This window comes from Eurytemora carolleeae, unplaced genomic scaffold (genome assembly GCF_000591075.1).
Source record: "Eurytemora carolleeae unplaced genomic scaffold, Eaff_2.0 scaffold237, whole genome shotgun sequence".
Lineage (NCBI taxonomy): Eukaryota > Metazoa > Arthropoda > Copepoda > Calanoida > Temoridae > Eurytemora > Eurytemora carolleeae.
The window spans coordinates 224,109-240,101 of record NW_019396130.1 but is presented as its reverse complement, the minus strand read 5'-3'; the positions used below and the strand labels follow the sequence as shown (position 1 = coordinate 240,101).

At 34.1% G+C, this 15,993-nt stretch overlaps 3 protein-coding genes across 4 annotated transcripts in view; 1 reads left to right on the top strand and 2 right to left on the bottom strand.

Annotated features, from left to right (window-relative positions):
- Positions 1 to 26: 26 nt before the first annotated feature.
- LOC111695846 (probable tRNA (uracil-O(2)-)-methyltransferase) overlaps positions 27 to 15,993 on the bottom strand; it is a 23,572-nt gene continuing 7,605 nt past the window's right edge. The window contains exons 3-13 of one of the 2 annotated variants that reach the window (XM_023465301.1): positions 12,465 to 12,561; positions 12,000 to 12,219; positions 4,849 to 4,953; positions 4,590 to 4,743; positions 4,254 to 4,299; positions 3,261 to 3,577; positions 2,499 to 2,657; positions 1,991 to 2,166; positions 1,518 to 1,724; positions 669 to 1,153; positions 27 to 445 (exon numbers count right to left, since the gene is read on the bottom strand). In XM_023465301.1, the coding sequence (XP_023321069.1) occupies positions 221 to 445; positions 669 to 1,153; positions 1,518 to 1,724; positions 1,991 to 2,166; positions 2,499 to 2,657; positions 3,261 to 3,577; positions 4,254 to 4,299; positions 4,590 to 4,678 (1,704 nt within the window). In that variant the 5' untranslated portion in view covers positions 4,679 to 4,743; positions 4,849 to 4,953; positions 12,000 to 12,219; positions 12,465 to 12,561 and the 3' untranslated portion in view covers positions 27 to 220. The remainder of the gene's footprint in view (positions 446 to 668; positions 1,154 to 1,517; positions 1,725 to 1,990; positions 2,167 to 2,498; positions 2,658 to 3,260; positions 3,578 to 4,253; positions 4,300 to 4,589; positions 4,744 to 4,848; positions 4,954 to 11,999; positions 12,220 to 12,464; positions 12,562 to 15,993) is intronic. The other variant, XM_023465303.1, reaches the window with a different exon arrangement.
- On the top strand, positions 6,235 to 9,136 carry LOC111695848 (bifunctional 3'-phosphoadenosine 5'-phosphosulfate synthase; the record flags this gene model as incomplete). The annotated part of the gene is made up of 7 exons (XM_023465305.1): positions 6,235 to 6,766; positions 6,834 to 7,015; positions 7,087 to 7,330; positions 7,406 to 7,724; positions 7,784 to 7,898; positions 8,316 to 8,433; positions 8,569 to 9,136. Coding segments are annotated over 7 exons (1,902 nt in total), but the record flags the coding sequence as incomplete, so codon positions are not given.
- LOC111695839 (serine/arginine repetitive matrix protein 2) overlaps positions 15,015 to 15,993 on the bottom strand; it is a 7,883-nt gene continuing 6,904 nt past the window's right edge. Inside the window, exons 10-11 of the mRNA XM_023465293.1 lie at positions 15,544 to 15,627; positions 15,015 to 15,165 (exon numbers count right to left, since the gene is read on the bottom strand). Of these exons, the coding sequence (XP_023321061.1) occupies positions 15,031 to 15,165; positions 15,544 to 15,627 (219 nt within the window). The 3' untranslated portion in view covers positions 15,015 to 15,030. The remainder of the gene's footprint in view (positions 15,166 to 15,543; positions 15,628 to 15,993) is intronic.

The following is a 15,993-nucleotide window of genomic DNA, read 5'->3' as shown; positions in this document are numbered from 1 at the left end:
CTCATTAAATGGCATATCCGATTCACTACAGTATCCTTTAAACATTTGTTTAATCATGAAAAAATATGGCATCCTAGATTTTTAATTGAGGGTTCTCTGGGACTTGCGGATTTCTAAAGATACAATAACGGATTTTTGTTTCAAGAATTACAATTGGACATGTCACTCTATAAATGGTTCTCTTGAAATTAGGTAATTAGGTAATTAGGAAATAACTGTGCTAGGATGGTAGAACAGGGGATGGATGAATCCAAGTACAAGATTCAGTACTGTCATAACAACCATCAGGGTGGTTTAGGTAGAACCAACAATCCTTGGATTTTATCTTCGCATTTTTCTTCTTAATCGCCAGTGTTCCTGGCACCCGGAGTCTAACCGTTCCTTGCTGAACCTGGAAGATGGAAGGGTGGTTCCGGAATAAAGTCTGTAATCCGCCACACTCCGACTAAAAAAATGTAAAAGCATTAAACAATAATTCCCGAATACTTTGTATACATCTGTATGTTTAGCAGGCGTGAACTGAGAGGGGGGGGGTTAATGGACTAAGCCCTCCAACCCTCAGCCCCCTGGATCAGTAGGATCTATGGATGCTGAGCCCCCATTCCCCCTGAAAGAACAAAAACTCCATGGACAAATTCGTGTCTACACCCCTGATGTTCATAGTTCACCTTGAGTTTTGAGAGATCTATCTTATTATCTTGAAGCCTCTGAACTATCTGAGGAAAGGATAACTCTCCCCCAGAGTTCCAAGTTTCTCCCGACTCTTTAATCAACTCTTGATTAGTCTCCAGGCAGAGGTTCACCACTATATTAACTATATTTGTTACTATCTCGTTTCCTATCTTTGTGCAGTTCCGTACTTTTTCAACTTTCTCCCTTGGTTTGAATCCTCGACTCTTTTCTTCAACAAAATCAAGAACTTTCTGCTTTCGTTCCTCATAGTTTGTATCATTAGGTTTCCCAACCAGACAAATCCTCTTGGTTGAAGGTATTCTCATCTTATCCTCCTCTACTCTGAACCCTGCTAAGCATCCTATCTCCATGACGAAGTTTAGATAGTCTCGGAATATTGAATCTCCCGCATTTCTTCTCTGGTATTTGGTCGTAAAGTCGAATGTACAACAAGGTAGAACCCAATAGCATGTGTTAGGACCTGAAAAAATAATAAATTACAAAACACAGATATAAAAATAGTACGCTCAAATTTTTAAACCATACATCATGAGGTTTTTTATCAATTAAGGTATAAGGAGTAAGATCTGAAAAGCCCACTAAGTTTTTAAGAACAGTATAAAGTTTAAAAACTTCCTTTTGTTTTATGCAAAGTGTACTATACATACGCGCCATTCTGTTCCTTACACAACAGCTGAAAATGTTATAAACTTTTACAAGCTCAGTAAAACTAATTCAATAAGAACCATCTTTGAAACTAACAAGGGATGTATCCTAATATAATTTTCAGATTAGAACCAAATAGAAATAATTATTATTATTATAATAATAATAATAATACAAACCTGAAAGACAAGCGAAGACTGGTATCCAGGGGGTTAGTTCATCACTATGGTTCCCAAGGATCCAATCTATCCCAGGGAACCTGGTTTCTACTCCAGGGATAATAGGTTCTTCTCTGAGCTCAGGTTTAGTAGGAAACCAATCCCAGATACCTCTCCTTCTCAGATCATATCCTATCCCCTTGTGTCCTTCACTGTTCAGTATATAAACTGAAGAAAATAGGTTTAATAAAAAAATAGCCTTGTAATTAAATATGAATATATTGTGACAATTTCTGATCCAATGGCAACGACTACAGGACCAAAGGCTTTTTAAGTTTCAGATACAGAGTGTCCCACGCAACATGAAAGTTAAAAGAGAACTAGAAGATCTTCAATACATCTCTTCACATAATGTTTTGTGGGACACCCAGTATCTAAGATTTTCAAACAGAAAATATTTTAATTCGTATTAATTAATTCTCTAGATGTCTCACCAAGCAACCCGTTTCCGCAACCAAGGTCCACGAAACTAATCTTCTTCTGTCCCCAGATACAGGTTAGGTAGGCAGCTATACCAATATCTTCATGAATACTCTTCTCAGCATCACTAGTTTCCTTCCAGTTAGAGATCAGGTCTCCAGCATACTTACTCTTCAACCTCGAGTACTCCCTACAAATTATACAAAAACTATCCACAACAGCAACAAAATCATGATTAAAAAATGAAAACATTTTTCGTGAACAGACCCACCTAACTTATTCCTTGCTACAAAATCTGATTTTCTCATCTCTGTAACTTTGCAACCTAATGTCGTAAACATTTCATGTTTCAAACTATAAATTTTGCCAGCCAAAATTGTAAAAGTTTTAAATCCGAAAGGTTTACACCGCCATGTTGCAGAGATATGAGGATTAGAAAATTATAGTTTTTAGCAGGTTATCAGTTCTTACTCGTCCAGGACTACAATGAAGGTTGGATATTGTATTCTAGATCGAAATAACCTGCAGTACTCCTCTAGATCTACTAGTCTAAGACTAGGTTGAAGGTTGGATAATGTATCCTGGAGCCAGGATACAAATCTCGGAAATAATCTTGATTCCAACCAAACCTTCTGCTGATCCTTCAGACCCTTCGATACACTCAGTTCGCATCCTTCATTCCTGGAAATAAGAATATTTGCAATGTAGAGTTAATTTTTTTCTTCAAGTAATTTTTATTTTTAAACGGCTGGGATTAAAAAAGAATTAAAAGAAATTATCTTTTATTTTCAGGTTTACCAGAATGAACAACTTTAAAATGAATATTTAAGCGATGTTTTTGTCCGTTTGATGGAATTCAGTGATTGATGATTAAAAATATATATAAATAATATATACGCAAGCTAAATGTGTTACAGCTGACTCCAGCAAAATAGAAAACAAAACAAGAGGAGAGTGTAGTGACCTTGCTCCCCTCAGAACAGGTCTGAGTTACAGGGCTCGGAAAAATACTTCTAATTCTCTTGTAATTTGGCTAGCTGCAGGATCATCCAAAAAATTCTATATTTTTATTTTCAAAATTAGCTGAAGTATGATTGAAGGATGGACAAGGAATGGACGATCAAGAAGAAAGAATGAAAAACAAAAAATATAGAAGTGTCAAAATGTTTCTATCTGATATCATACAGAAATGTAAAAATATTGTAATTTTTTTTCAAAATAACAAATTATTAAAGTTAAAAATATACAAATAATAATGGGGAAATGTATTTCGAGCTGTCCTACCTATATGTTAGCCTGTATGGAACAGAATCCTCTGCAATAGGAATAAAAACAGCTTTAAACTCTGAGCAAACCAGGATACGATGGAAATCTTGGAATTTCAGATCATTTCTAGAAACCAGTTTCTGCAGCTTAAAAACAATATCACACTTATCCTCGGTTTGACCAGCAGTATTTTGTCTTTTTTGATTAAGAAGATTCTGGATATTCTGCCAGGTTTTCTCCTTCTCAAGGTTTAATATAAGCTCCTCTCCTAGTTCTAGGTATGGAAATGTATCAGCTCCTAGAAGGACCTGCCCTGCAACTCTTTTATCCAAACTCTAAATAAATCTTACAATTTACTCAATCATAGATCAAATCAAATCAAATTAGAGTTTAGGGACATCCTAGTAACCATATATTCACCTCCAGATGAATCCACTAAATTAAGAAATATCTGTGGACTTACAGCTTGTGATCGAGGTATTTTAATCAAATTTTTTTATTTAAAATTGTTTCTTGACGGGTGGTTATTTTTTGAGATATTTGAGTTTTTATTTTACGCACAAATAAGAAGAAAAACAAACTTATTTATGTTAAGATAAAAAATATAACATTTAAGATTTCAATCAAACATGAAATATACTTAAATTTGTCGTACAATTAAATTAATATCCGTAATGATAAGATATATACTATAATTAATAATTGTATCTCGAATATGACATTAAAATCTATAGGTGGGATTATGCTTAATAGTTTATAAAATAGAAGAGGAGGTCAGAACTTTTAATTCTTTTTTAATTCTTCTTCGATATTGCGTGGTGGTCATGCCTTTAATAAAGTGATTAAGCATTTATCCTAAAGTGTCAACATTGCAATGGATATCGAGATCAAGCGTTCGATATTTACGTGGCTCGACACAAAAGTTTCGACCTGAGAAGAAATTACTGTGTAGAAAATGAGGAACACAAACCAGAGTTAACGTTGAAGATTAAGAATAATTTGTAAGATTTCCTGTGGTTTATCAATAATAATATCACAAGCTTTCTTCCACTGGTCTCTGAAAAAATATGAAATAAATATCAATATTAACTCAACCCCATTTCAAACTATCTATTTGATACAGAATACATAGAAAGGCAATAGCGTACAGTTTATCATCAATAACGCGGGACAACTGACTTGATTGCAAACATTGGATATCATTCAAAGAAATATAATTTCTGAGGTATTTAACTCAATTTTTCATAAAAAATATGTATCTCCGTCATTAGTAACACAAGTCTTAAAACAAATGAACTACTACCTACCCCTCTTGTTTGATCTGTGTTATTTGTTAAAAAGACTTACTTTGTTATTTCTTCAACATTACAGTGGGCTAGAGGAACCCAGAAATCCTGATGTTCAAGGACAGTTGGTTTCTTTAAATCATTGTTCATCTTGGTACGAGGAACCCTGGTAGTTCTATTATTTAAGTTTACAGCTGCTTCATGTAAATCTTTATCTATACAAAATATGAATATTAACAATAACTTGATCATAACTTGGTATGATTAACAATCTGAATTTGGACATTTTTTGTATGAACGATAAATTTCTAAAAGTGTACCTCGGATTTTGAAACAGAACGTTCTCGAACAGTTCCACAACTGTCAGCAAGAGCAAGAGCTAGAAGATGCTTACAGGTTAATCCGCTACCGCGTAGAACTTGAAACTAAACAAAATTATATTCAATGATTGATCTTCTTTTCCATTCTATTAATCTTCCACTCCTCCTTTCTTCTATTCATCTTCTACTCATTCATCTTCTACTCGTCCATCCTTCTATTAATCTTCTCCTCCTCCTTCCTTCTATTCATCTTCTACTCCTCCTTACTTCTATTTATCTTCTACTCCTCCTTCCTTCTATTCATCTTCTACTCCTCCTTCCTTCTATTCATCTTCTCCTACTCCTTCCTTCTATTTACCTTCTTCTCCTCCTTCCTTCTATTCATCTTCTACTCCTCCTTCCTTCTATTCATTTACTACTACTCCTTCCTTCTATTCATCTTCTACTCCTCCTTCCTTCTATTTATCTTCTACTCCTCCTTCCTTCTATTAATCTTCTACTCCTCCTTCCTTCTATTCGTCTTCTACTCCTCCTTCCTTCTATTCATTTTCTACTCCTTCCTTCTATTCATCTTCTTATTCCTCCATTCTTCTATTCATCTTCTCCTCCTCCTTCCTTCCATTTACCTTCTTCTTTTCCTTCCTTCTATTCATCTTCTACTCCTCCTGACTTCTTTTCATCTTCTACTTCTCCTTCCTTCTATTCATGTTCTACTCCTCCTTCCTTCTATTCATGTTCTACTTCTCCTTCCTTCTATTCATCTTCTACTCCTCCTTCCTTCTATTCATCTTCTACTCCTCCTTCCTTCTATTCATCTTCTACTCCTCCTTCCTTCTATTCGTCTTCTACTCCTCCTTCCTTCTATTCATCTTCACCTTCTCCTTCCTTCTATTTACCTTCTACTCCTCATTCCTTCTATTAATCTTCTACTCCTCCTTTCTATTAATCTTCTACTCTTCCTTCCTTCTATTCATGTTCCACTCCTCCTTCTTTCATTAATCTTCTACTCCTCCTTCCTTCTATTCATCCTCTACTCCTCCTTCCTTTCATTAATCTTCTACTCCTCCTTCATATTTTTATTCAACTACAAAGCACGAGATAATACAAATAAAATGATCGAATTTTGATGGAGACAAAATTTGAAATTTTTATTTTTCATAAACCTTCCCTGGGGTCCCTAGATGTCCCACAAAAAATTTGGGCCCGATCGGTTCAGCCGTTTTGACGTTTATTGGATACAAACAAACAAACAAACAAACAGACAGACAGACAAACAGACAAGCCAAATTTATATATAGATTCAGTGCATTCAGTTAAAAATTAGTATATTAATAATTTTAATAGATCTTAGGTTAGTTTCTTGTGTTTGTAATCGACTAAACTTATCAATATTATCTAGGTACGAGTAGAACTGAACGGAGCATCTCCGTAGAGAAGCAGAAACCTCCAGAGAGTTCCAGGAACAACTGGAACGTGCAGAAAGCGACCAACGTCTTCCACCAGGAACACACCGTGACTAGGGACTCTAGGGGCAGGGTGTTGGGCTCAGGGTTCAGGGGTTGTACGGTCTGGTTTACAGGACTCTCAGGCGCAGGAAAAACTACGATTTCTTTCGCACTTGAGGAGTACCTGGTATCACGTGGTATATCTGCCTATGGATTGGATGGTGACAATATCAGGACGGGCTTAAACAAGAACCTTGGCTTTAGTCCGGAGGACAGGGAGGAGAATATTCGAAGGGTAGCAGAAGTTGGAAAACTTTTCGCAGATTCCGGGAATATTGCTCTTTGTGCATTTGTATCTCCGTACAGACAAGATCGAGAAATGGCTCGGAGCCTGCACAACGAGGCTGGGTTACCGTTCTTTGAGGTGTACGTAGATACTCCGATAGAGGAATGTGAGATTAGAGACACAAAAGGTAAACTTAAATATTCATTAAATATATTTGTTCAAATCATAATTCCTTAAACCATAATTCTTTTTAGGATTGTACAAGAAAGCCCGCGCCGGAATTATCAAAGGATTTACTGGAATAGATCAACCTTATGAGCAACCAGAACACCCGGATGTGGTTTGTAAGACTATGCACAGGAGTGTGCAGGAGTGCGTGGATCAGATCGTCAAGATGTTGGAGGAGAACTGTATCCTTCCACAACCCTCCAATCAGGTAGTTTTATTTCATTTTATTTTATTTGAAAAATTTAAAAATTTGCATGTTAGTCATTTTGTCTTCTTAAGGCGGATGATTTGATGGTTCCGGCGGAGAAATTAGCTGAAGCAAAGGCTGAGGCGGAGAGGCTCCCTAGTCTTGAGATTGAGGAGCTAGAGTTACAATGGCTCCAGGTACTAGGAGAGGGATGGGCTGCTCCGCTGAAGGGATTTATGAAAGAACGAGAGTTTCTCCAGTGTCAGCACTTTAACTGTCTACTAGATGATAAATCAACTAATCAATCTATCCCTATAGTTCTACCCCTAAAAGCAGGTAACAAAACACTTAGTTGTATGGATATAATTTGGTCAAAAATTTGTATTTTGGATTTTAAAACGTCACATTTAGATGAGAAGACGCGATTGGAAGGTGTTACAGCTCTAACCCTGAGATACAAGAACGAACCTAAAGCAATTCTACGGAATCCGGAGTTTTACGAACACAGGAAAGAGGAGAGATGTGCTCGACAGTTTGGAACAACCAACTCGAACCATCCGTACGTAAAGCAGATCCTTGAGAGTGGAGATTGGTTGGTTGGAGGGGAGATAGAAGTCCTAGAGCGAATACTCTGGAATGACGGGTTGGATAACTACAGACTAACTCCGGCAGAGCTTAGAGCTAAGTTTAAAGAGATCAATGCAGATGCTGTTTTTGCCTTTCAGCTGAGGTAAAAATAGAAACATTTTAATATTTAATTCTATTTTGTCAATACATTCCTGCTTATAGAAATCCGATCCATAACGGGCATGCGCTTCTCATGCAAGACTGTCGAAGACAGTTGGAGGAACGAGGATTCAAAAAACCAGTTCTTCTCCTTCATCCTTTAGGAGGTTGGACTAAGGTAAATTTGGAGAGAGCTAAAATTTCTTTTAATATTTACTTTCTCGAAAAATCATTTACCCCCCATTTATCGAAGATCATTGTTACTCCAAATTTAAGGATGTTAACCCCCCATTTATGAAGATCATTGTTACCCCAAATTTAAGGATGTTAACGCGGAGCGTATAATTTTTTCCGGAATTTTTTACACTTAATTGGGGAAAATTTAGGGGGATTAATTTAATTTTTGGGGAAAATGTAACAAAAGATAATAAAAATAACTTGCTTTTTGATGTCCAATTTTTCATTTTTTCTCCCAATTCTTAAAATTCACCCCGGAATGAACCAATGATATGAAGCATTTTTCAATTTATTATTCAGAACATTTTAGCTTTGATTTTCTCGAAATTTCTATTACCTGATCCAAAACATTTATTAGGAAGACGATGTTCCTCTGTCTGTGCGGATGGAGCAGCATGCAAAGGTTCTTGAAGCTGGAGTTCTGGATCCAAATCAAACCGTCCTAGCTATATTTCCGTCTCCGATGATGTATGCAGGTAAAAAGTAAATATTCTTATGTAAAAAAATAAAAGGTAAAAAGTGACCGTTTTTCGATATTTTAAAAATGGTTTGATTTAAGGCTAGAGAATAAGGTTGTTTGATACTCAAGGATTTTAAAATTTTTTCTCCAGGTCCTACTGAAGTACAGTGGCATGCTAAAGCAAGAATGGCTACTGGAGCAAAATTTTATATCGTTGGTCGAGATCCAGCTGGGATGCCACACCCAGATCCTCCTAAACGTGATCTATACGAGCCCACTCATGGAGGCAAAGTTCTCTCCATGGCTCCAGGTCTAGCAAACCTGGAGATAATTCCGTTCCGAGTAGCGGCTTATGATATGAAAGCGGGGGCTATGTCTTTCTTTGATCCAACGAGGAAAGAAGATTTTGATTTTATCTCTGGAACTCGAATGCGAGAACTAGCTCGAACTGGAGAGGAACCACCCAAAGGTTTTATGGCTCCGGGTGCCTGGAAGGTACTAGAGAACCATTATAAATCCGTATCTCAGTCAAACACACACTGAAGCATATCGTCTACATGTGATTGTACAGCATTTGGTCTTGTAGAAATTTAATCTCATACCTTTCTAATCAAAACAAAATCATGTGTTTTTTTGCAGAATGTTTTATACTTTAAGTTTTAGATGTTTTATTAATGCATAACGTTTACCAAAAATAAATGTTTCAAAATAATTTCTAATTGAATTGATTAAGTTGTCAGTTGAGGATACTCACAGCTTATAAAATCAAACTTTAAGACTTTTCTTCCCTACCCGTCTCTTCTGTTCCTGTTTAATCTTTTCTTCTTTGCAAAATATATTCTTGATCCTGTCCTTAGATAACTTACCATAATTCCTAGAACTATAATAATTCTATACATTTCTAGTTCTCCTATACGATTTTACATTCCTAGTTCTCTTATACTTCTCTACATTTCTAGTTCTCTTATACGATTCTACATTCTTAGTTCTCTTAAACTTCTCTACATTTCTAGTTCTCTTATACGATTTTACATTCCTAGTTCTCTTATATTTCTCTACATTTCTAGTTCTCTTAAACGATTCTACATTCCTAGTTCTCATAAACTTCTCTACATTTCTAGTTCTCTTATACGACTCTACATTCTTAGTTCTCTTAAACTACTCTACATTTCTGGTTCTCTTATACGATTTTACATTCCTAGTTCTCATAAACTTCTCTACATTTCCAGTTCTCCTATACGATTTTACATTCCTAGTTCTCCTATACTTTTCTTCATTCATAGTTCCCTTATACTTCTCTACATTCCTAGTTCTCCTATATTTCTTTACATTTCTAGTTCTTCTATATTATTTGACATTCCTAGTTCTCTCATACTTCTCAACATTCCTAGTTCTCTCATACTTCTCAACATTCCTAGTTCTATACTATTTTACACTCGAAGTTCTCTTATACTTCTCAACATTCCTAGTTCTCTCATACTTCTCAACATTCCTAGTTCTATACTATTTTACATTCAAAGTTCTCTTATACTTCTCTACATTCCTGGTTCCCCTATACTATTTTATATTTCTAGTTCTCCTATACTATTTTACATTCCTAGTTTCTTTGCTTCTTTACATCCCTAGTTCTCCTATACTATTTTACATTCCTAGTTCTCTTTACTTCTTTGCATTCCTAGTTATCCTATACTATTTTACATTCCTAGTTTCTTTGCTTCTTTACATTCCTAGTTCTCCTATACTATTTTACATTCCTAGTTCTCTTTACTTCTTTACATTCCTAGCTATCCTTTACTATTTTACATTCCTAGTTCTCTTATACTTATGCTATGAAAAAAATTAATAACTTCTTAAGCGTTGACACCATTAAATTACTTTATTACTCCTTTTTTCACTCTCATTTAGAAGTTCAACATTTCTAATGCTAACTTCAAACATAATATTGATAAGATAGAATCATTGCAAAAGAAAGCTATTCGTCTATTGATGGGGTAACCCAGAATAAGTTACACAGCGGAAGCTTTTTTGGGCTTTGAACATACTCCCCTTCAGAAAATTAGGATTTTTTAATGTTATAAAATTTTTATTTCAATTTAAAGGAGACCAATTATCATTAACATTTGAAAAAAATTTCACATTTTCAAAAAATATCAAAAACGCAAATCTTAGAAACAGAAATGACTTTTATATTCCTAGAGTAAAATCTATTAAAATTGGACTGCTTCCTCCTTACAATTTCCCTAAAATATGGTATAAAAAATAAACGACAGTTTTCTAAGCTTTCAAACATCAATCTTATTTCAAATCTTAACAGAATTTAATTGGAGATTTTAATCAGTAGAACAAATGTATTAATTAATTCTAACACATGCTATTTTTGCAAAAGAATCGAAAAAAGCAAAGACGATTTTACAAAGAAAAGACTAAAAAGAGTAAGAGATATATCAAACTGAAAGGATGTAAAAAATCGGCGCGAATTCAAAAGATGCTAAAAAATGGCCATTTTGCGTAAAACCTATACATTTTTCAAAACCCATCAAGCATATTTTTTTTTAAACATTACAAATAAATCTTTCATTTTTATTTCTAAAAGTTGTTAGTTCATCGTCGAATATTGAGAAGAAGAATACGCATAATAAAGATTGCGAAGAAGAATACGCATAATAAAGACTAAGTCTAGGTCTGGTGTTCCTCCCTGATGACGTGCTTAAGACTGTTCGGTAAACTTCCTTCCATCACGTGACGAATAGAATCACTGATCAATTTATTCATTAGATATCAATATTCCGAATCACAAAAAATGTGGGAAAATGATTATAATTGCAGTTATTCCTTCCTTTTCAAGATTTCAAAGATTATCTAATGGCGGAGTGCGTGGGGCAAAGGTGTTATTTAGAAACGATCATTATCACTTTATTAATATCGCAACAACCTCTATTTTTGGAGGTTTTCAAATATTTTCTCCTTAAACACTTAAATTTTTATGTTTTTTTATATTTCAAAAATATATAATAATTCCTTACTTACTTACCTCTACATTCCTAGTTCTCTTATACTTCTCTACATTCCTAGTTCTCTAGCTTATACTTCTCTACAGTTCTCCTATACTATTTTACATTCATAGTTCTCTTAAACTTCTCCACATTCCTAGTTCTCTTATTTACATTCCTAGTTCTCCTATACTAATCTACATTCTTATTTCTCCCATACTTCTCTACATTCATTCATTCTTATTTCTCCTATACTTCTCTACATTCCTAGTTCTCTTATACGTCTCTTCATTCCTAGTTCTCTTATACTTATCTACATTCTTATTTCACCTATACTTCTTTAAATTCCTAGTTCCTTTAAACTTATCTACATTCCTAGTTCTCTTATACTTCTCTACATTCCTATTTCTCCTATACTCATCTACATTCTCTTATACTTCTTTATTGCTTGTATTATGCTTCTATTTAATTTCTTATTCTTCTCTTTAATCAATTATTAATTGTTCCTTTTATCCTGCCAATATTATCTTATCCATCTTGTTCATCCTCCGTCTTCCTCATAGTTGTGTATACTCCTAATCCTATCTCCTACCTGGAAGGAAGGACAGCTGCAGTAATGTGAGAACTTCTTGACGTTATATTTAACCCCCCTGGATCCTTGTACCAGATAAACAGCCCTAGGTCCCTCGGATTCACTCAGTAGAAATACACTCCTTCTATCCACTAGATCTAGGGCTGAGATTACAACGTCTCCGAGTATACTGTGCAAACCAACCAAGATCTCACTAGGAATAGATCCTTCTGTTCTGTACCTTAAAAATGGTCTTTAAAATTACAATCTCATTATTCATGAACCTTGAATCTTTATGTATACTTTTGCTTTTCTGTCTATCTGTTTGTTTGTTTGTTTGTAACCGATAAACGTCGAATGTTTATACCATTGATTTTTAATAACCTCTGAAAAGTACAGCTGTGAATCATGAATGGCACTAGTTTAAACAAAAAGATTTCGTTGAAAGTCCACTTTTAAACGACGTTCACACAAAGTTTTACTGACCTTTCTCCTCCTGCAGCGATCAAGCAGTTAAGTGTTGAAAATAAAGTTCTCCTGTCACCCATTTTAAAACATAATTACATATTTTCTACAAGATAATCTGAAAAATGTGAGTAAAAACACATTATTTATGGTAAATCAAGTTAACAAAATAATTAATAAAACAGTTTTATACAAGTAAGGATAAAAAAATAGAAAGAAACGCGTTCAATAATGCAATAATAAATATCTGGCGAAGGGATTTTAAAGAAAAACATATGACTGTAAAGCATAAATCATATGGCAATCCCGAGACATAGTTGCAAACTGGCAACGAAAAATTAAAGGGAACAGAATTAAAAAAATATTATTGATAATTGTTGATAAGCAAAAGTTGTAAGAAACTAACTCCAGCTGCTCCGAAGTGTTGAAAGAAATTAACTCCAGCTGATCAGCTGCTCCGGAATGTTGGAAGAAACTAGCTCCAGCTGCTCCGGAGTGTTGGAAGGAACTAACTACAGCTGATCCAGAGTGTTGGAAGAAACTAACTACAGATGCTCCGGAGTGTTGAAATAATTTAACTCCAGCTTCTCCGGAGTGTTGAAATAATTTAACTCCAGCTTCTCCGGAGTGTTGAAATAAATTAACTCCAGCTACTCCCGAGTGTTGAAAGAAATTAACTCCAGCTTAAGCATTTGCTTTGATGAGAATAGGTTGTCCATACTTAGCAATCAGTTCACTCGTGGAATATCTAAAACAAATAGTTATCATTATCATTATCATTATCATTATCATTATCATTATCATTATCATTATCATTATCATTATCATTATCATTATCATTATCATTATTTATCATTATCATTATCATTATCATTATCATTATCATTATCATTATCATTATCATTATCATTATCATTATCATTATCATTATCATTATTACTATTATTATCATGGTTACAAAAATGATAAATATATATAATATGTGAATAATGTGAAAGGGTCGGATTAAGATTAAATATTTAACTAAAGCAAGGTTAAAAGTATATGAATAGAACTTAAAAAAGGAGAAAGGTCGAAATATAATTAAACCTGATGTGAAAAAGCAATGAGCCTGGTTAAAAAGAATAGGAATAAACGGTGAAAGGTCGGAATACGATTAAATATTTAACTAGAGCAGTTACAAAAAAAAAATAACTTTGAAAAAATATAAGGGTTGGAATAAGGTCAAAACTAAAACTTAACTGAACTGAAATATAATTAAATAAGTGAATAAATAATAAGTCTGGTTTACAGGAAAGAAATAAACCAATGAGAGAAGAATAAGCTGTGTAGAAGATTAAATCTTGAACTTGAGTAGAGCTAAAACTGTAAAATAAGAATTATAGAAATAAGATTAGATATTTAGAAAGAATAGAAATAAAATTATGGAATGAGAAGGATCGAAATAAGATTAAATATGTAACTGAAGAAGGAAAGAAATAATAGCATAACCCCAGCGAATAAAAAAGGTCAAAATAATATTAATAATGCTCTTAATTTGATATGTTTTGATTGAATTCAAGTATGAATCATTAATCAATATTTATTTTTAAACCAGATTTTTTCAATCATGGTTTTTCTTTACAGTGACTTTCGCATTTCTACTGCAGGAAGATATATAAAAATTATCTGAATTAAATACTTTAAACCTAAAAAAGTAAAATTAACTTCCAAATTTTGGATTGAATAAAGGTTTCAAGGGTACCGTTCTGAATCGGGCATTGCCATCTTTGAGGGTCACTTGAAATTACGCTAACAAAAGTATGGGTTTCTTTTGTGATAAAAGATTTAAAGTGTAAGTTTAACGATTATTTAGTTAGTAATCATTAAATAACTAGTAATTGGGTTAAATAATACTCAAGTATTACCATATAAAAATGAAATGTAAAAGAACAACATAATATTTATAATATAATAAGAAAAAAGGAAAAAAGGAAAGAAAAAAATGTCGAGATCAACGCTTGATCTCCTCTTTTTTCTCCAGAGCTGAAAACTTTAGAATGGTGGATATCAGGATTAAGGCTTAAACCACTCTTTTTCTTAATATCCAGTTTAAATATTGCTTGTTCTCCACATGAATTTAAACTCCAGAGAAGCAACTTTATCTCTTAATTGGATATTTCATTCTAAAGTTTTCAGCTCTGAGCTGGGAACTTTAGAATGGTGGATATCGGGATTAATGCTTGATCCACTCTTTTTCTTAATCTCCAGATTAAATATGGCTTGTTCTTCTCTTGTAATTAATCTCCAGATTAATTAACAGATCGGGATTAAGGATATCCCATTCTAAAGTTTTCAGCTCTGATTAATTTAATGTTTATTTAATATACACGTGAAAGTGTCTACAAGTCCACGAATCGTTTGCAGAAACCTAACAATTAATCAGAGGCCGAGAAATTTTGCGACCAATCAAATTCTTATTGGTCAGAGCCCAGCAGTGACATCCAAATCGAGGATTAAGCAGAAAATAACAAGTGTCCACTGTCCAGCTCTGATTAAAAATTTCTTGGTTTACGGATTCAAAATTCAAATACGAACTCCTAATTTCCTAACCTGGAGGAACTGAAAGAGACTTAGGACTCCTTGGAGCAGATCTATCCGGACTCCCTTGCCCTGGGAGCATTCCGTCCCGGTACTTCACAGATTTATTCTTCCGTGCTTCTTTAGATACTCCAAACCCGAGCTAAACAATTATATTAATTTATTTTAGCTTTTTTAAGAAATAAAGATTATTTACTCCATGATAAAAATAATTCTTTCACGATCTTGAATCGGAAATCCGGTTTCTCCAATTTAAGTTATTTTTGTACAACTTCCGCTAATTTACATCTTTACCGACCCCCCCCCCCTTGCAAAACCTGCCTAACTCCGTTTTCTCTCCTGCTACTTTATTTTCTCCTCTTTCCTTCATCTTCCCTCTTCTTTTAACCTCATCCTTTCCTCGTTCCATTATCTCCACCAGTTCTTCCAACCTTCTAAAATCCTTCAATTTCTTTTCTTGTTTCACCAAACCCTCCCCCCCCCTTATCATCTTTATCCCGTTTAATACTTGTTAACTTACTTTAACTAGAACAGGTTTACAGGTTGAATTATCTGGGAGAGGAACCGGAGATCTTGGAACATCAGAATACTCTTCCCAATCCTCCTGAATATATATCTTAACTTAACGATGCATCAGTTTTCAAGGATTTAGAAAACAAATATGAATCAGGAAAGGGAATATAATTTTTTTAATGACAACCCTGCCCCTATGCCCGGAATGGGGGGAATGATTTGATGAGAAAAAAATAAAAGGTAAGTTTTAAATGCTTTTTCATACTTTTTGCCCAAAAATTTATTTATTTACACCTTAAAAATCATTTATTTCCCTAATTTAGCGAATTAAACTCTTAATTTGTAAAAAGTAATAAAACAAACATTATAAACCACTGGGATCAGAATGTCAAAAATAGTGAGAAAGGTTGACGAACTTGTTCGAATTCACCACTTAGGTTCAGCTTAAATAGATAAC